The 19,971-nt window shown below is 41.7% G+C and overlaps 1 protein-coding gene across 27 annotated transcripts in view; it reads left to right on the top strand.

The window, feature by feature from the left end:
- KTN1 (kinectin 1) overlaps positions 1-19,971 on the top strand; it is a gene marked incomplete at its 3' end in the record, with an annotated part of 104,099 nt that overhangs the window by 17,649 nt on the left and 66,479 nt on the right. For all 27 annotated transcript variants that reach the window (XM_081113511.1, XM_081113505.1, XM_081113504.1 and 24 more), the window contains 5 exons: positions 1,170-1,286; positions 3,614-3,754; positions 10,076-10,182; positions 10,887-11,019; positions 13,154-13,241. In XM_081113511.1, the coding sequence (XP_080969637.1) occupies positions 1,170-1,286; positions 3,614-3,754; positions 10,076-10,182; positions 10,887-11,019; positions 13,154-13,241 (586 nt within the window). The remainder of the gene's footprint in view (positions 1-1,169; positions 1,287-3,613; positions 3,755-10,075; positions 10,183-10,886; positions 11,020-13,153; positions 13,242-19,971) is intronic.

Here is a 19,971-nt window from a genome sequence, read left to right as displayed (position 1 = left end):
TCTTTTTATTTACTTCACCTTGTACTCTGTCTCATTGTATTTTTAGCAGTCTTTCTTTTTCTGTTTGTTGCTTCTATTTGGATTATATTTCTGAGATGGTGTTACTTTTACTTCTGCTTTGGGTTTTGCCAGCTCATATTTTATCTCCTTCTGTGGTCTGGTCTTTTCTCTGAGCTCTTTCTCTGAGCTCTGTTCTTTGCTCTTATTTTTCCAGAAATGACTGTTAATACCAGGTTTTTAAAAATCATGGTGATATATTTTAATTACAATTTTTGTCCACTCTTTGACAATCTTTTTCTGGCGATTTTTCTTCTTGCCATTTGTTTTTTCTTATTATTTTCCTTTTTTTTTTCTTGTATCTTGTATAGACCCTGTTTTATTTCTTTTTGATCAGTACTCCTCTTCCACTGAGGGGTGTTCTCGTTGGGCTGTTTGTGTGATTGAATTCTTTTAGCCTTTCCTTCTTCCCAGATAAAATCTTCTTTATAGAGAGTTTCACTAGAGAATCTCCCTTGACTATGCCTCACTATAGCTGCTTTCTTTGAGTAAAGTTTGTATGATTTCTTCTTCATTTTTTATTTATACTGCTTCTTGAGACCTTCTTCCAAGAAGATTTCTACCTTCTGTCTTTGTACTTGTTCCTGATGTCAAATGGGAGATGTTGGTTTTACTTCTCAGGATATGCCTATTAACTTCAGAGAACTAAGCACCCATGGCACTTCTGTAGTTTTGGGTATATTCTGACAGGGTTGTTGAGCACCTGTGTTTGATTTCCACTGCTTTTGGCAATCTTTCCTGATATTACAGATGACTTTGACATTACAGATGACTTTCATTTTGGTGCATTTTGGTTTCATATTATTCTTTTGATTTTTTAGGAGGAGGAAGGGGAGATTGCTATATTGACTCATGGTTAAAAACTGGAAGACCTATATAATTCTCCATAAAAATATGTTTTTTTGATTAATATGTATCCTATTTTGTGCATCAGAATATATACTGATACAGTGACTTTTCTGAATGATATTTTACTTACCAGTAGTTGGCAGTCATTCTACTTACATGTATTAGTGAACTCTGTATTGGCTTAAGAACACTTGATCTAGATATTTCATTTTCATTAGCCTGTTTTAAATACTACTAATACTGTATTGATTTCTCAATTGTAGTCAAGTAAAGGAGAATTGACTGTACTTGTACATCAGCTTCAAGAGAAAGATAAATTACTTGCTGCTGTGAAGGAAGATGCTGCTGCTATGAAAGATCGGTGTAAGCAGTTAACCCAGGTGAAGACATTCTTGCATTTAAAGGATATACTTTTCTTTAAGCAAAGGCTATTGTATTTTTTTATTGATTTTAGAAAGAAGAAGGGAAAGAGAGAGAGAGAGGAACATTGATGTGAAAGAGAAACATCGAGAGAGAGAGAGAGAGAGGGAGAGAGAGAGAGAGAGAGAGAGGAACATCGATGTGAGAGAGAAACATTGATGTGAGAGAGAAACATCGATCGTTGTCTCCCACACATGCCTGACCAGATTCAAATCTGAAACTCGAGTATGTGCCCTGACCGGAAATTGAACCCCCCACCTTTTGGTGTGCAGGATGATGCTCCAACCAACTGAGCCACACCAGCCAAGGCTAAAGGATATACTTTTTGAATCAGAATCAGTGAAGGATTTTAGAAATTGTCCACAATTCCTGAGTTAATTATTTGTGTAAAAGTCATTTTCGTTTATAGTTTTGGTGGTGGGGTCTTACTCTTTTGTGTTATTTATAGCCTACAGTTGAATTATGAATTTAAAATAACAGTACTTATAGATATCCTAATTTCAAAATAATGGAAGCATTTGGACATTTGGACATTGTTCAATTGACCTGACTTAAATTATTCTCTATAGAAACACAAAACTCAGTGTGATTTTGTTTAAATTATAAAAATTTACAATTTCTAATCATTGAAGTTCTTCAAGCCCTGGAAATTTTACTCTGAGAGGTAAAGAAAGACCTTTAAAAAATCATGTTAAATGATACAAACTTTCAGATGTAAGGTACAGCATGGTGACTACAGTTAATAATACTGTAATGTGTATTTGAAAGATTCTAGGAGAGTAGACCTTAAAAGTTCTTAAACAAGAAAAAAAATTTCCAACTGTGTGGTGTTGATATTAACTAGACTTATTTTTCAATATATACAAATAATGAATCATTGTGTTGTAAACCTGAAATTAATATAATCTATGTCAATTAAATCTCAAAAATATTATGTAGACTGAGAACATAATTGAAAGTCAGTAGAAAATGTGGTCTCATTCCTTCTGAAACACTATTTCACCTTTTAGGAATTAAATACAGTAGAGTAAAATGAGGTTTATTTCTGCATCATTCACAGAACTTCTTCATGACATGAGCATGGCCTTATTTGAATATAAAATTCTTTATGTGAATTTGAAATAAATATGTCATTGGAAAAACTTGGTCAGATTAAGATTAATCAAAGTTACTAAAATAATCATTTGCTTAAGATTAGAAACTTTAATATAGTTTTATGTTGCTATATTTTTCTGACTGTATTTAAAAAATTTAATAAGGTAACTACTTTTTGGTTATTCATTGAGCTGTACACTTAGGATGTGAATACTTTTTCCTAAGTCCTTTATATCAGTATAACAATTTCCTAATGTAAATGAACTAACTCTTTTGGGCAACCATAAATTACATAAAAATCGTAAATTTTGTCAGTTTCTTATAGCAGGGACATGGGCTGATCATACCTGCAGATAACTTTAAAATTGTTTGGCTTTTTTTTTTTTTACTTTGATAATTAATATTTGTTCTAGAAGTTCATAATATTTGCAACACAAAATGAAACCACCCTTTTAAGATTTGACTTAGGAAGATAATAAAAGTTTGCTTTCTGATTTTTTACTTTTCCCTTATTCCAAATTTCCATTCTGCTATAAACATATCAATTTCTTTCCCTAGGAAAGAGGCTTCTTTTTTCCTCTTCTATGCTATTTTTTCCAGTCCTTTTTTTTTTGTACCCTAAAAGAGAGCTAGAACCTACAAATTATAGAGAATTAACTGTTTTGCTTTTTTTTTTTTAAAAAAAATCTATTGATTATTGATTGATTTTAGAGGGAGAGAGATAGAAGCAGCAATTTGTTGTTGCACCCATTTATGCATTCATTGGTTCTCCTTGTGTGTGCCCTGACTGGAGATTGAACTGACAACTTTGGTATCGGCACGATGTTCTAACCAACTGAGCGACCCAGCCAGGGGAACTGTTTTGCTTTTAAAATGTTCTTTCTTATCAAGTTAAAAGGTAGGATTTGTTTCAGTTTCAGCTCTAACTCTTAGACCAAAAAGTGCATTTGAAATAAGAATTAACAGAACAGTGTTTATGAGGGAATTGGTGTAAAGAGAAGGTGAGATGCAGATGATAGTGTTTTTATTTTTAACCTTTGACCTTACTTTTTAAGTACTTATTTCAGAATTCATGATTATTTTACTGACATTATTTTTGTTGATGTTAAAAATGTTTTCTTATTAGAGTCGTATGTACGTATATTTTTAATGACACATTTTTCATAATATTTTTTCTGGTTTACTCTTCTAGGAAATGATGACAGAGAAAGAAAGAAGCAATGTGGTTATAGCAAGGATGAAAGATCGGATTGGAACATTAGAAAAGGAACATAATGTATTTCAAAACAAAATGCATGTCAGTTATCAAGAGACTCAACAGATGCAGATGAAGGTATATCTTCATTCTTTGAAAACAAAGTAAAGTATTTGCATTGATTTAATTTGCTTAAGTGCCTAATATGGTAAGGCTCTATGCTGGGCCATGGTACAGTGGCTAGTTAAGCTGGCTGCCTCCTTAAGTAAACAGCTTTTGTAGGTGGGGATGTGGAAGGGGGCTGGAAGTTGACAAGTAAATACTCCATTATAATAGTGGTGTAAGCGTTGGGTGCTTTGGAACAATGGAGATGGGAGGTGGGGAAGAGAAGGAATGGTAGGGAAGACTTGTTAGAAATGTTATGCAGACTGTTGAATCTTTTGAAACAATTAGGCATGGTCAGCTAAGAGGATGAAAGAGTGGGCACTGGTTATAAGGCACTTGGTGTGATTCCTTAGTCACATCTCTAGAGATGATACTTCATTGGGTCTATTTTGGGGGCAATTAGAGGTTTTTAATTAGTGTACTCCAGTGTTTCCCATACAGAATGTCTAGAGATAACAGTTTGTAAGAAATAAAACTTATGTTATTTGGGAGTCAAGACTGGAATGTAGAAGAGAAGATCTAGAGAAGTAAATAGAGGTCTTGTCTTAAAGGGCCTTGTATAACTGAAGATTGGGGAGCCAGTGAAATTTAGCAAATCAGAGGTGTTGATGCCAGAGGAATTAAAGGGCCAGACTTCCCAGACATAAGTGGGAGTGAGGCCCTGGGGGTGCCGCTGAAAGAAGCATTTTCAGAAGCCCCCACGGGAGGATGAAATGTGGAAGAAGGTGTTATTGGGGTTGAGTTATATTTCCCTAGTTCCAGTGTCTCTTTTCCCCCATGCCAGTCCTGGAAGAGGGGCAGCTGGGATTTCAGCAGAATCAGAAACAAGGCAGTGTCCAAAGTTTCTGTTCAATGTTGCAGCCGATTGTGGTTCAGCATTCAGGCCAGATTAAAATACATCAGTCCATGTGTGGAATCCAACATGGCCTTGTGCCATGTGGGTACAGCGTAACCTCCTGCAGCAGGAGTCCCCAGAGGGCTGGTGTGTGTGTGTGTGAGAGAGAGGAAGGGCTGAGCTTTCTTTGTTTAGAAGTTTATATATTTAGATTTCCCAAGCTTGCAGTGGCCACACTCACCTTGGCCTCGAGTTGTTTTCAGTTGTGATTGACAGGCAAGTATTTTCCCACTTCCCTCAGACCTTACTGGGAATGTGTCTAAACTACCTTTGTCTAGTCCAGCCGTGGGCAAACTACGGCCCCGCAGGCCGAATCCGGCCAGTTTGAAATGAATAAAACTATTGAAAAAAAAGACCGTTCCCTTTTATGTAATGATGTTTACTTTGAATTTATATTAGTTCACACAAACACTCCATCCATGCTTTTGTTCCGGCCCTCCGGTCCAGTTTAAGAACCCATTGTGGCCCTCGAGTTAAAAAGTTTGCCTACCCCTGATCTAGTCCCTTCCCCAGTCAATGAGCTGCGAACAAACTTGGAGTATTAAATGAAGCTTTTTGGCAAAACTGAACAAATGTCATGCCTATACTGTTCGGTTTCCCCTTTCATTCCTTTCATGTTAAATAACAATCAGGTTATTAAAATGGCATCAGTGTGATTATATTAGTATTTTAAATTATTACTCTGGCAGTATTGTGGAGAATGGAACAAAGGATAGATCTTTTGGAAAGCTTTTGCAGGAACCCAAGAGAACAAAGTCCTTAAATCAGATGTTGACAATGGAAAGATGAGTTTGAGTGATTTAAAAGAGTAGATGGAGCTTAGTGATAGAGTGGAGGAGAGAGGAAGAGAGAAATGATAATGAAGGATAACTCCTACAGTTTTGGTTCTGTCTCTTGTTCTTACTTTCACCTGTCTTCTAGTATTTAAGAAGGCTCCATTCTTACTGTATGTATCTTTTCTCTGTATCATCCATTTTCATGATTCCAATTGGGTCTAGTTCAGCGGTTTTTGTTTTTTGTCTTTTTTTTTTTTAGATTGAAATATTATCTTTATCGCTAATAAAGAGAGTTTTGGAGAACATGGTTTGGGTCTACTTGCCAAGTGGGCTTATAATACCTTCTTAATTGAACTTTCTGAACCAGTAATTTTTTGAAATTATTTTCATTGCTGGATGATGCTTCAGTTTGAAAGCTCTTATCATCACCTGTCTAAAATCATACTCTTGCTTTTGATCAGGTTGTTTTTGTTTTCCAACATTTTGAGGCATTATTATTACTCTTCAGTCCTTTGACTTTTCTCCCTTGCCAGTCTATAGTTTATTCTTAAAACCTTAATAGATTCTGTATTTCTTGTTACTCTTGCATTTAATGCTTAGACATTACCTTAGTTCAGTGGTTGGCAAACTGTGGTTCGCGAGCCACATGTGGCTCTTTGGCCCCTTGAGTGTGGCTCTTCCACAAAATACCGACTTCTGCGCATGGGCCACTAAGTTTCAATCCCACTGTACATGCATGCCCGCACGTGGTATTTTGTGGAAGAGCCACACTCAAAAGGCCAAAGAGCCGCATGTGGCTCCCGAGCCGCAGTTTGCCAACCGCTGCCTTATTAGTTTATTATTTCATACTGTTGCTGGTGGAAATGGGGTCCTTTCACAGAGTTGCAAGAAAAGCATTTCAGGAGACCCATGCATGGGAGGATAAGATGCAATGGTAAGGTTTATTGGGATAGAAATAGAAGGCTGCCCCCAGGTTCCTGATGTCTCATTGCCATCTGTCCCCCTGTGAAAAAAGTTCAGCCTTGTCTTCATCAAACCCAGGAAAATAGCTAATGTCCAGAAATTCTGTGCAATTGTTTAGTCCATGTCAAGCTTAGTCCAGTTCAACCTCTGTCCCTGTCTAGCTAGCATAGTCTCTGTTCCTATCTGCACTCCATTTGGCGCTGTGTTGCTTTACCCAGGCTAGCGCTTGATGCCTGCACTTAGAGTGCCCGTGGGTGGCTGGCCTCCTGCAGGCGGCTGCTGTGCCCATATGGCTACTGTGGAGAGAGAATGCATGAGCATATGAATGAATGCATGTTATGGGGTGAGAAAGAGACAGACTGAGAAAGAGAGAGATTGCTTTTAAGCTTGGACTGTGTTATCTCTGATTTGGGAAGGACCAGGTGCTCTTTCAAACAAACCCCTGTTGGTGCTGCATCCTCCCCCTAACTGATCCATTTTTTAGTTCTTGCCTGTTTCTGTGTCTTTTATCCAATCAAATCCTTCTCTCAGGTAAGGCAGCTCCTCTCCTTTATGGTCTCCATCTTGGCTCCCGTGCATGCCTGAAAGTAGAAAGACCTTCCCCTGTACCATCTTGGCTTCTTCTGGGCATGTGCCCAATAGAGGAATTTCTTCTTTGTTATTTTATTCCTTCCCCCTTTAGTTTGGGAGAGTGGGCCAATTATACCCAGGGGAGATTGTAAAGCCAGTCCTTCTTTCCTACGTGGGGCAAAGAGGGGTGTTAATCCTGTTGGTGGGGCAATGCTCTGATCCCATGGGGAGCATATGAATGCTGCAACTTCCTAGTTAAGCAGGCTTATTGCCTAATTTAGCTCCCTCTTACATTAGGCTTCTCAATGTCTGATTCCCTTTGCTCCCTTCCTTTATTAATAACAAGCTACCTACACTAACAATTCTAACATATTTGTAGCACCTTCTTTAATAGGTCTCTCATTTCTGTGCTAACATGATTAGTACCAGATTTATGTTTATAAAACACTATTTTGATCACATTGCTAACCTACTGCAAATTTTTAACGTACTCTTCACTGCTATCAAAGTGTAAATGTTTTCCATGGAATTACACTAATAATGGAATAGTACAAAAGAAGTGAATGACTGTTGTCAGGTTATTACCACATCCACTGCTGCTTTTATGTTTTCATTTGGTCCAGTCCTCCGTCTTCCCATCCTCTATACATTTGAAATATTCTTTCCCATAAGTCAGATTATGGAAGAACTGATTTTTCCAGCCTCAGGTGATATTTTCTTCTTCTGAATTGCTACTTAATGTTGATTTGAAAATTAGCTAGGTACTTATAGCATCATCTTTTATTGAGGATGAAAGGTGTTGAAGTGGTTCATCTTTTTTTTTATTTGATTGCTTATAGAGGCCATGATATATAGATCCCATATAATAAATTCTCTGAAAAATAGAAACATACATTTTAACTTCTCTTAAATAGATTTATTAAAAATTATTAAGATTATTTTACATATTGAAGTAAGATATGTCCTTATGGAGATAGAAGAGCCAGTGTTCTTTATCTTTTGATTCTATAATTCTGAAATAAAAAATTAGAGGCCAGAATATTTTAGCAAATAGATTTTGTGTAATGAATTTGCCATATATTTGGTTATGGCTCAGTTTGCAATTTAATATAAATGTATTGAACATACTTTCAACTTTAAAACTTGATTACTAAAATCTTTAAAAAATATTGTGTACATAAAATTGACATAGGATTAAGACAGGCTTAATTCTGTATGAGTCTGGGGTAGGAAAAAGATTCTAAATCATTTTTAGTTCTGAAACAGCATCTCAGTGTATTTATTTTGCATTTCAAATATGATAAGCAGCTAGCATCTACTTGCATTCTTTTTTTTAAAAAATATTTTTTAATTGATTTCAGAGAGGAAGGTAGAGGGAGAGAGAGAGATAGAAACATCAATGATGAGAGAGAATCACTATTTGGCTGCCTCCTACATGCCCCCCACTGGAGACCGAGCCTGCAACCCAGGCATGTGCTCTTGACTGGAATTGAACCCGGGACTCTTCAGTCCACAGGCCAACATTCTATCCACTGAGCCAAATTGGCTAGGGCTACTTGCATTCTTTCTTAAAAATTATATTTTTATTGATTTCAGAGAGGAAGGAAGAGTGAGAGAGAGAGAGAGAGAGAGAGAGAGAGAGAGACATCAATGATGAGAGAGGATCATTGATCAGCTGCCTCCTGCATGCCCCATACTGGGGATTGAGCGCACAATCTGGGCATGTGATCTTGATGAGACTCGAACCCAGGACCCTTCAGTCTGTAGGCCAACACACTATTCTCTGAGCCAAACTGGCTAGAGCAGCTGTGGGCAAACTACGGCCCGTGGGCCGGATCCGGCCCGTTCGGCTGGTCTATCCGGCCCGCGGAGCCGAAAGAGCGGAGGGTTCTCTTGCTCTCCCCTCCGCTCCTTCACCAGCAGCAGTGTTAACATGTATTAGTTCACACAAACACTCCATCCATGCTTTTGTTCCGGCCCTCCGGTCCAGTTTAAGAACCCATTGTGGCCCTCGAGTCAAAAAGTTTGCCCACCTCTGGGCTAGAGCTACTTGCATTCTTGGATTTCTGTGATAGCTGGTATTTGCTTTGCATTCATCACTATCAAAATGTATTTCATCTTTTAAATTCTATATAATAAAGAGCTAATATGCTAATTAGACCGAACAGCAGAACGACCGTCTGGACAACCTTTTGGATAAAGCCAGGGCTGCAAGGGCCAGCCGAGGCTGAGAGGGCCGCATGAATTCCGTGCATTGGGCCTCTAGTTTCTTTATATTTAAGGATGGTGCAAACTTTATTCTTGATGCCTTTTATGTTCTCACTAGAGGCCCGTTGCAGGAAGATTCCTGCAAGAATAGGGCTTCTTGCAACTGTAGCAAAGCAGAGAAGGGAGCGAAACCCGCTGAGGCGGGCTTCGCACCCGCTCCGCTGCCCAGCTGGTTTCCCTCCCGCTCCGCCGCCCGGCTGGTTTCCCTCCCGCTCCGCCGCCCGGCTGGTTTCCCTCCTGCCTGCCGCCTCCTTGGCTCCGTTATTGTCTCCGCCGCCTCTACTTTGCTCCCTTCTGCAGCGCTTTGCTTCCACGTTGTCTTCAGTCTTCGCTCCCAGCTGGTATATGCAAATTAACCGCCATCTTGGTTGGGTTAATTTGCATATAGTCGCTCTGATTGGCTGGTAGGTGTAGTGAAGGTATGGTCAATTAGCATCTTTGTCTTTTATTAGTGTAGATCACAATAAAGTATCTTTTAAAAGTTAGCTCTGGCAGCCCTGGCCGGTTTGGCTCAGTGGATAGAGTGTCAATCTGCGAATCAAAGGGTCTTGAGTTTGATTCTTGTCAAGGGCATGTACCTTAATTGCAGGCTCCTCTCTGGTCTGGGCCCTGGTCGGGGCTCATACAGGAGGCAACCAATTGATGTGTTTCTCTCATATTGATGTTTCTCTCTGTCTTTCCCTCTCTCTTCCACTCTTTCTAAAAATCAATGGAAAAATATCCTCAGGTGAGGGTTAAAAAAAAAAGTTAGCTTTGGCAGTTATTGTTTTCTAAATCTTATGTTTATAAAATAATTTTTTTTTTTTTGTAAAATAATTTTAGTTCCAGCAAGTTCGTGAGCAGATGGAAGCAGAGATAGCTCACTTGAAGCAGGAAAATGGCATACTGAGAGATGCTGTCAGCAACACTACAAACCAACTAGAAAACAAGTATGTTTCCAAATGCTTTATTTTTAATTGAATGGCAGAGTCTTTTCTTGAATCATCAAAATGATGTTTGATAGTGATTGGTTAGACTTTTGTTTTTTTTATATTTGTTTATAAAATCAGTTAATTTTAAAAAACAATTCTCTTGCTCTGTGAAGAACCTCTTCAGCTAAACTACATGATAAATACTTTACCTTCTGTGGAATAGTATACAAATTTATGAGACTGAATTTACAAGTTTTAAACCATCTATCCCCCTTAACAGTAGTTACCAAATTTCATTATTCTGAAGAGCATCTTGGTATGTTAGTTAAAAAAGCATATTCTTGAGTCCGATCCCTAAAAGATTATGATTCGGTGCTCTGAGATGGAGCCCAGGAGTGTACATATTAAGACACATTCCACTGATAGTTATGTAGTTGGTTCTGATACTTTGAGAAGCAGTGCACTAGAGAAGACTAGTAGCATCCTTACACAGATTAAATCCTGTTTGATTTTAATACATTTTTCAGAATATCTGTTTGAGGGTGACACTGTTGATTGTGCTTATGAGTGTGGTCATTTACTTACTTGATTATATTATAGTGATTTTTAGAATTTGTGTAATTGTCATCAGAATGATTCAGAGGTTACACTCAATATGTTTTGCTTATTCTTTATATGGATCAATAATAATGGAAGGTTCCTAATCCAGTTACTGTTTTCAGGCAGTCTGCTGAACTAAATAAACTGCGCCAGGATTATGCTAGATTGGTGAATGAGCTGACTGAGAAAACAGGAAAGTTGCAGCAAGAGGAAGTCCAAAAGAAGAATGCTGAGCAAGCAGTTACTCAGCTGAAGGTGATTATTTCCACCCATATTTATCATTTCATCAATAATGTACACGTGTCCTAAATGTATATAAAGGGTTGAGATATGTAGTTTGAGGCTTAATGGGACCTGTAGTACTCTGCCTATATACACGTGTATGCACTTATGTAAGAATTGAATATTGGCTTAAGTTTGAAGTTAAAGACTGAAGATATGAAAAATGAAATGAGCTGATTGATAGGTATAACCAGTTGAAGGAATTTCATCTTATATGTGGAGGTTAGGGTGTACCTGTGTAAGTAAAAAATCATGTAGTTAAAATTACCTTCAACATCACTTATACGTAACTTGGATTTCTTAGTAAGTTCAAGCAAAGTTAATTTTCCTTCCAGCATTAGAGTAGATTATTTTCCCTTGTCTGAGTAAGTACCAGACCTAGTAATACTCCAATAGCTTTTGCTTGAGCCATAGTATGCAAAAAGTATACACTGTTTCCTTATACACTAGAATTTATCTTTAGCCACTTGGTAAGTTGAAATGTTCATATTGAGAAGAGATGCATGTGTTTGCTGAGGCTGTCTGAGGGAGGAGTAGATTTGTTCTCTTGAACAATAGCATATGCACATTGAGCAGAATGGTGGGTAGAATTGTCTTTTCCTCCTTTTACTGGGGAGAGGATTTGTTGAGTGTGTAGTTGAATTTGTATAGAAGTTAAATGTAGTAGTTTCCTAGGTATTTGATACAGTCATATCTTGATATTAGTTTCAGAGTAGTAGGGATTAAAAGGGCTTTGGGAATAATTGAATGTAGAAAATAGTGTAATTTTTGTCTTCTTAGTTTTCATGGATCCCTTTGGGAGATTGATATAATTGTCTTTTCTTTTATTTAATACTAGAGGCACAGCACACAAAATCGTGCGGGTAGGGTCCATAGGCCTAGCCTCCTGTGATCTGGGCCATCTTCTGCTCATTCGCCAGTCCCCAGGCCAAATGCTGCCTCCGCCGCTGGGCTGTCAGGCTGTTGGGATCACCAGCACATCCCCAGCTACTTGGGGGCTCAGGCCTGTGGGAAAGCGGGCACCGGCGACTTTACCTCTATGTGTGTGCACTGGTCCGGCCGCTGATGGAACGTGCTGCCAGCTTGGGACTGCTCACGTGGGCGCCGCTGGGGCTTGAGGCGCTGATGGAAGCTGCGGGACGTGCCCGCAACCTAACTGCCCTGGCATGTGTCCGCGACCTACATGCCCTGGCGTGAGCGGCCCTGAGTGGGCAGCATGTTCCATCAGCGGCTGGCCTGGTGCACGCTCATGGAGGTGAAGTCCCTGGTGCCTGCTTTTCCACAGGCCTGAGCCCCCGAGCAGCCAGGGATGAACTGGTGATCCCAATGGCCTGACAGCCAGCCTGGTCCTCCCACCACCCACCCCGATTTCCCCGTTCACCATCGCTGATCCATCAGAGCCTGTGGGCTGGGGGCAGGGACCAAGACCAAGAGGTTAGCCGTTCAGCCTATTAGCCAGTCCCCAGTCCCACCCCTCCCTGCTCGTGGGCAGGGTGGGAGGGACTGAGAGGTGGTCAATGCCATCTCAAGGTGACTGGTCTTTCTGGTTGTCCTAGTCATCACGGACACTGGCTTTTTATATAGATTTGTCTTGCTGGTGTGTTTATTGCTGGCAGTTACAAATATGGAAGTTTGTTCTCTGGCTATGGATAAGTAGATAATGACACTGAAGATTAAAGAGTTGTGCTATACCTCAAATTACAAATGATAGGTACCTGCTGAAATTTAGCACTAAAGATAGAATTTTGTCTTTTAAAAGCCTATCAGCTCACGGTAGATTAATGGAAAACAGATTATAGCTAAGAGGATCAGATATATACATATTAGCTATAATGATCCACCAGCATAAATATTGTTTCGAAATAATTTCCAATCTTTAAATTCTGTATTCAGGTGGTGGGGGCGGCTGGAGGAGGGGGGGGCGAAGTAGGATGGCTATGGCTGATAATATCCATGCAGATGATCAGGCTAGACATATCTGCCTATCTTATTAAAATGTAGGAGACTAGTTGTTGGAATAAGCAGTTTTATGATACAACAGTAAAGGTAGAGGATACTTAAAAAATAAATGCAATCCTGTCTTTGTGCTGACTTATCCATTCTCCAGGTTCAATTACAAGAAGCTGAGAGAAGGCGGGAAGAAGTCCAAAGTTATATCAGGAAGAGAACAGCAGAGCATGAGGCAGCACAGCAAGGTAAGGGGAAGAGGTAGTCATGTAAATTTAGTATATAATTCTGGGTAAAATTTTCTCCCCTTTCCATATTGTAGAGGTAGTATGTAATTTGGCATTTTGATTCCAGCTCAATAAAAATAGCTTTTAAACTTTTAAAGCACCTTTATTTCTTTGACATTTCTTAGGGTTTTACAAATAAGCACTCTAGCCCTGGCTGGTGGGGCTCAGCTGTTTGGAGTATAGTCCCTACACCAAAAGGTTGCGGGTTTGATACCTGGTCAGGACTGGTATGAGAAGAAAACAGATAGATGTTTCTCTCTCACATTGATGTCTGTCTGTCCATCTGTCTGTCTCTTTCCCTCTCTCCCCTCTCTAAGTCTATTAGCATGCCCTCAGGTGGGAATTTTTTAAAAAAAGCAGTCTTAATAGCATTAAGTCGCAAAAAAATTATAGTCCATAATAGGGTAATGGGACCCTTGCTGTGTATTTCCTTTCTGTAGTTATTTATTCCTTTTGGTTCTTTGATCAAATCTTCATTTGATTTTTTTGTTTCTCAGGGACTCACTTCCTATATTGTGAAGAGAAAAACAAGAGCGTTATTATTCCAAGTAGTTGACTTAAAACTTCCTACTCCTTAAATACTAACTTTCACCACTTATTCTTAATTTTATAAATATACTAGAGGCCCAGTGCACAAAAATTTGTGCACTCGGGAGGCATCCCTCAGCCCAGCCTGGCCCCTCTAACAGTCTGGGAGCCCTCACAGGATGTCCTACTGATGTCCCTGTGGGGAGCGGGCCTAAGCCACAGTCTGGCCTCCCTCTGTGGAAGGCAAATAGCCGATCAGGTATATAGGTACTTTCTGAAGGCAGCACAGACTCCTTCCTTATTTCTTTCCTCTGTGGTTGGAGAATAGGGGACTAAAAGGTGGACACAGAACTGTGGCCGGGCCTGGGGCTCTTGTAGGCAGCAGAAAGAAAGAAGGAGCGGGCTGGGAAAGTCTAGACACGGTTTTCTTCAATTGGCCTCCCTTCCTCCGGGCCCCTCACTGTTCTTTCCTTGTCGTGGTGGACGCTTGGGCCTCGGACTGACAGGAGCCCAGTGATGGTGGAGTTCAGCCCCCTCACTTCTCAGCTGAACATACAACCGCCTCACATTCCAAGTGGAGCTGTTTTCAAGTGGCTAAAGTGCTGGCAATTCATGCCTCCCGGCCTTTCCCCTCTCAGGTTTCCTCCTTGGGTCAGTTGCAAACTTCACGGAGACACCGAAGCAACTCTGCCCTAGTAGTTCTGCACCAGCCCCTGCCCAGGCCCGGCCAGGCACTCTTCCTTGAGGTCTCTGGGTCCACAGTCTGAGCTCAAGGAGGTCACCCAGAACCCATTCCCCTGGACAGGTGGGGCAGGGGGGCTAGCTTGAAGAGTTGGAGGAAGATGGCAGAGTAAGAGTTGGTATGAACCAGCGTCTGCTTAGCCAGACTTCCTAAGCTTCCCACTGGGCCCAGGCTGGGCCCCTTCCCCATACCAGGAGGATCCCAGCTGAGGTCCCCTCCCTGCACCCAGCACTCTCCTCCCTGTTCTACCACTGGGGGAAGGGAGCAGCTCACCTGCTCTGGACTCTACCAACCTGGCAGGCTGAGGCACAGGCGATGCAGCCTAGGGTGCTGGTGGCTGCGAGTCTTCTCCCCCTCCCTGAAGCATAGGGCAGGGTTGCAGCAGCTCACAGTTGCCCCTGGGCACCATGCATGGAGACACCACTCTCCACTGAGCCACCGTCCGCCCAGGACCTGTGGGGGTTGGGGTGGCCTCGGGCTCCCACTGGCCCCACTGAAGCCAGACTCGTGTTGGCCAGCCACCCCTGCCACCCGAGGGCTGCGCATGCCCCACGGGCCTCATTGCCCTCACGAATCGCCGTGATTTGGCCGTCCCATCCCAGGAAGTGGCCATCCCGATCACCATGGCTCACTCCCTGGTGCAGTTGGGCCTGCCCAGCAAGCATGTAGGCAGGAGCTGGGCCTCTGAGGGGAAGGAGGAGGGATGTGCAGGCCAGGGCAGAAGTGGGGAACTTGGTGGTGTAAACACAGCCCCCCCCCCCCCCCCCCACGTCGTGCCGGCCCCTCGCACTGCATTCCCGAACCCCTGGGCACTTCTGCCCAGCACTCCTCTCGGGCCTGGGGTGGGGATGAGGGACCTGGAGCTGCGGCCTGAAGGCAGCCCTCGCAGGCTTGGAATCACAGTGGTCGATCAGGGAGGGATGCGGGATGCCAATTTCCGCCTCTCTCTCTAAATCTCTCTCTCTCTCTCTCTCTCTCTCTCTCTCTCTCTCTATCTCTCTCTCTCTCTCAGTGGGCCCCGCGTGTCTCTGGTGGGCGGGCGAGGGCTCGGGAGAGGCGATCGGCACCGCTTGCCTTTGCCTCAGCCCCTGCCCGCTCCCGGTCGCACACAGGGGCCTGGATGGTGGCTTGCGCTGTCCTACCCTGCCTGCAGTATGCAAATTAGCTGCCATCTTTGTTGGCGGTTAACCGCCATCTTAGTTGGCAGTTAATTTGCATATCACCCTGATTAGCCAATGGGAAGCTTAGCGAAGGTATGGTCAGTTACCAGGTTTGTCTATTGTTAGATTAGATATGGGAGATAATGAAGCTGGTGTGTTACTTATGTCTCCACTACTCATTTTCTCCTATGAAAGAGGCAATGAGCTAATAAAATATAATTTTATAATTTGGATCTTTACACCTTTGGTTTCTTGTGATTCTTTTCTTTCTCCCCAAGTATTTCCCTTTGGTTCAATATATAAATATATCCAAGATATTAAAGCCCTATTTCTTTATATGTAAAGTTTATATTTATGTTAAGATACATTAGCTTATTCTTAAAATTAATATTTTATATTTAATCAACAAAGCACATGTGAATCTTGCCAAAAGAATTGTAACTATAAATTTATATAACTACCCAGCTGGCATGGCTCAGTGGTTGATTGTTGACCTATGAACCAGGAAGTCACCGTTTGATTCCTGGTCAGGGCGCATGCCCAGTTTATGGCTTGAGGGCATGCAGGAGGCAGCTGATCAGTGATTCTCTCTCATCATTGATGTTTCTATCCCTCTGCCTTCCTCTCTGAAATCAATAAAAATATATTAAAAAGACCAAACAAGATCAAAACTATATATAACTATAAACTATCCTAGCTAATAAAAGAGTGATATGCAAATTAACCATCACTCTGACACAGATGGCGGCATCCAGTCCTCAGACCCACTAGAGTCCTCCAGTCCTAGGGGGGGTGGGCTGCTGAGAGCAAGGCCTGCTTGGCCGTTGCTGTGGCGACCCGGGAGCGGCCAAGCAGGCAACGCAGACAGCAGAAAACGACGGGGAGCGGGCTTAAGCCGTCAGTAGGACATCCCCGAGGGCTCCTGGATTGGAGAGAGTGCAGGTTGGGCTGAGGCCCCCCCCTCCCCTCCCCCGCGCCTTGTGCACAAATTTTGTGCACTGGGCCTCTATACTAATAAAAGGGTAATATGCTAATTAGACTGGACATCCATCCAGATGTCCTTCTGGACAAAGCCACAGTGGCAGGGGCCGAGGCAGAGGCAGTTAGGGGTGATCTGGCCAACAGGGGAGGGCAGTTAGGGGCGATCAGGTCAGCAGGGGAGGGCAGTTAGGGGCGACCAGGCTGGAGGGGAGGGCAGTTAGGGGCGATCAGACTGGCAGGCAGAGGCAGTTAGGGGCGATAGGGGCGATCAGACAGGCAGGCAGGTGATCGGTTAGGAGCCAGTGGTCCACAGAAATCGGGCCTAAACCAGCAGTCGGACATCCCCTAAGGGGTCCCTGATTGGAGAGGGTGCAGGCTGGGCTGAGGGAACCCTTCTTCGTGCATGAATTTCATGCACCGGGCCACTAGTGTAACTATAAATAATAAAACTGTACTCTGATCCGAAGCAGTTACTTTTGCTTTTAGTGTTTTCTATCATAACTTTTTTAATGTTAATATAAGTGATCTTTTAATGGGAAGTAACTGCTTTTTTTAAAAATTAAATTTATTGGGGTGACATTAGTTAATAGGGTCGTATAGGTTTTAAATGTACATTACTATGATAAGATGATATGTATATTACAATGTGTGCCCACCACCCAAAGTCAAATCATCTTCCATCACCATACATTTGGCCCCCTTTACCCCTTACTACCCCTCACCCCCTTCCCGTTGTAAACCACCAGTTGTCTGTGTCTCTAAGTTTCAGTTTTATGTCCTACATATGAGTGAAATCATATGGTTCTTAGCTTTTTCTGACTAACTCATTTTGCTTAGCATAATATTCTCAAGGTCATTCCATGTCACAAATGCCAGTATTTCACCTTTTCTTACGGCTAAGTAGTATTCCTTAGTATGGGCCATATCTTCTTTGTCTACTTCTCTATCGAAGGACACTTTGGTTGTCTCATGTCTTGGCCACTGTAAATAATTCTGTAGTGAACATAGGGATACATATATCTTTGTGAATAAATGTTTTTGAGTTGTTTGGGTTGATACTCAGAAGAGTTTTTTGAGGAACCCCCATACTGTTTTCCATAGTGGTTGTACCAATTTATTGTCCCACCAGCAATGGTGGGGGTTCCTTTTTCTTTACAACCTCTTCAACACTTTTTATGACCTATCTGTATATATAAAAGCCAAGCAACTGGAATGATGAAACGACCGGAATGACCGGTTGCTAGGATGTGCACTGTGGTGGCCAACCGGCCTGATCAGGGCCCCGATCGGCCCTCCCCAACCTCCCATAGCCCCTCCTCCCTGCTGGCCTGGCCTAATAGGCCCCCATCGTCGTGGGCCGGCCAGACCCCACCTGTGCATGAATTCATGCACCGGGCCTCTAGTCTTGTTGATAATAGCCTTTCTAACAGGTGGTATCTCATTGTAGTTTTGATTTGCATTTCCCTAATAGCTAGTGAAGTTGAACATCTTTTCATATACCTGATAGTTGTTTGTATGTCTTTTTGGGAGAGGTGTCTGTTCAGGTCCTCTGCTTATTAAAAAATTTTTTTTAAAAATTGATTTCAGAGAGGAAGGGAGAGGGAGAGAGAGAGAGAGAAAAATACTGTTACTGGGAAACTCTTGGGTGGACTCCGGCTGCCCGTCGCTGTGTCCAATAACGAAGGCAGGGTTGAATCATATAAGGCGTTTATTGAGAAGGCTAGCCAACCAAGAAGACAGCATGCCTAGAAGCATTCAATTCCTGTCTTACAGCAAGGTGCGGGGGACAGGATTATAAAGGATCATGGGCTAGGATGAGGCTGGGAATGCAATGCAGATACGTGCAGCCCTGGAGGTCCGCAGATGTCAGCTATTGTCTTTAGTTATCAGGTGATGAGATGCTGTTTTGAGTCCTGGTGGGTTGGTTTGACCCTACTTATCGGTTCTGCTTGCCGGATTCACAGCCAAGTCACCTCCTCAATTGCTTCGCACAGGCCTTGAAAAATGTAAACTTTAAGAAAAACTTAACCCCCTATTCACATGTAAGAAACATAACCCCCTATTCACATAAGTATATGTGTTTTAAAGTTTAAAATAATACGATTATTTTTCAGATTAATTCAGGTGCTCTATCACATTATAAGTCCCTCTATCATTATCAGTGATGAGAAAGAATCATTGATTGGCTGTCTCCTGCAGCGCCCCTTCTGGGAATTAAGCTACTACCTAGGCATGTGCCCTGACCAGGAATTGAATCAATGAACTTTTGGTTCACGGGCTAATACTCAACCACTGAGCCACACCGGCTGGGCTGTATGAGTGCTTTATATATTTTGGATATTAATCCCTTGTCTGAGCTGTTGCTTGCAAAAAAACATTTCCCAGTTGGTTGGTTGCCTTTGTTATTTTTTTTTTTTTTTTTATTATAGTTAGTTCCTTTTGCTGTGCAGAAGCTTTTTAGTTTGTTATAGTCCCATTTATTTATTTTTGCCTTTATTTCCCTTGCCTTTGGGGTCAAATTCATAAAATGTTCTCTATGACCAAGGTCCATAATTTGCTACCTATGTAATTTATTGTTTCAGATCTTATATTTAGGTTTTTGATCCATTTTGGGGATAAATTAACCTAATTTCACCCTTTGCATGTGTCTTTCCATTTTCCCAGTACCATTTATTGAGGAGGCTTTCTTTTCTCCATTGTGTGTTTTTGGCTCCTTTGTTAAACATTATTTGCCCATATACCTGTGGTTTTATTTCTGGGCTCTCTATTCCATTGGTCGGTGTGTCTGTTCTTCTGCCAATACCATGCTGTATTGATTATTGTAGCCCTGCAGAATAATGTGAAGTCAGATATTGTGATACCTCCAGCTTCTTTCTTTTTCTCAGGATTGCTTTGGCTATTCTGGAACTTTAGTGGTTCCGTACAAATCTTGTGATATTTTTTTGTTCTATTTCTTAAAAAAACACACGCCATTGCGATTTATTAACTTATTGTTAATCTTCACTTGAGGATATTTTTTTTATTACTTTTTCAGAGAGAGTGGGGGGAGGGGGGAGAGAAAGAAAGAAACATGAATGTGAGAGAGACAAATCCACTGGTTCCTTCCCATACCTGCCCCTACTAGGAGTGGGGAGGGAACCCTTGACTGGGAATCAAACCTGCAATCCTTTGGTGTGTGGGTCCGACACTCTAACCACTGACCACACCGGCCAGGGTGACATTGGGATTTTGATGAGGATTGATTAAATCTATATGTTGTTTTGGGTAATACTATAGCCAT

This window comes from Myotis nattereri (assembly GCF_964212035.1).
Source record: "Myotis nattereri genome assembly, chromosome: 1".
In the NCBI taxonomy this organism is placed as follows: Eukaryota; Metazoa; Chordata; class Mammalia; order Chiroptera; family Vespertilionidae; genus Myotis; species Myotis nattereri.
Note: the sequence above shows the minus strand (reverse complement) of the source record. Positions and strands in the feature narration are given on the sequence as shown.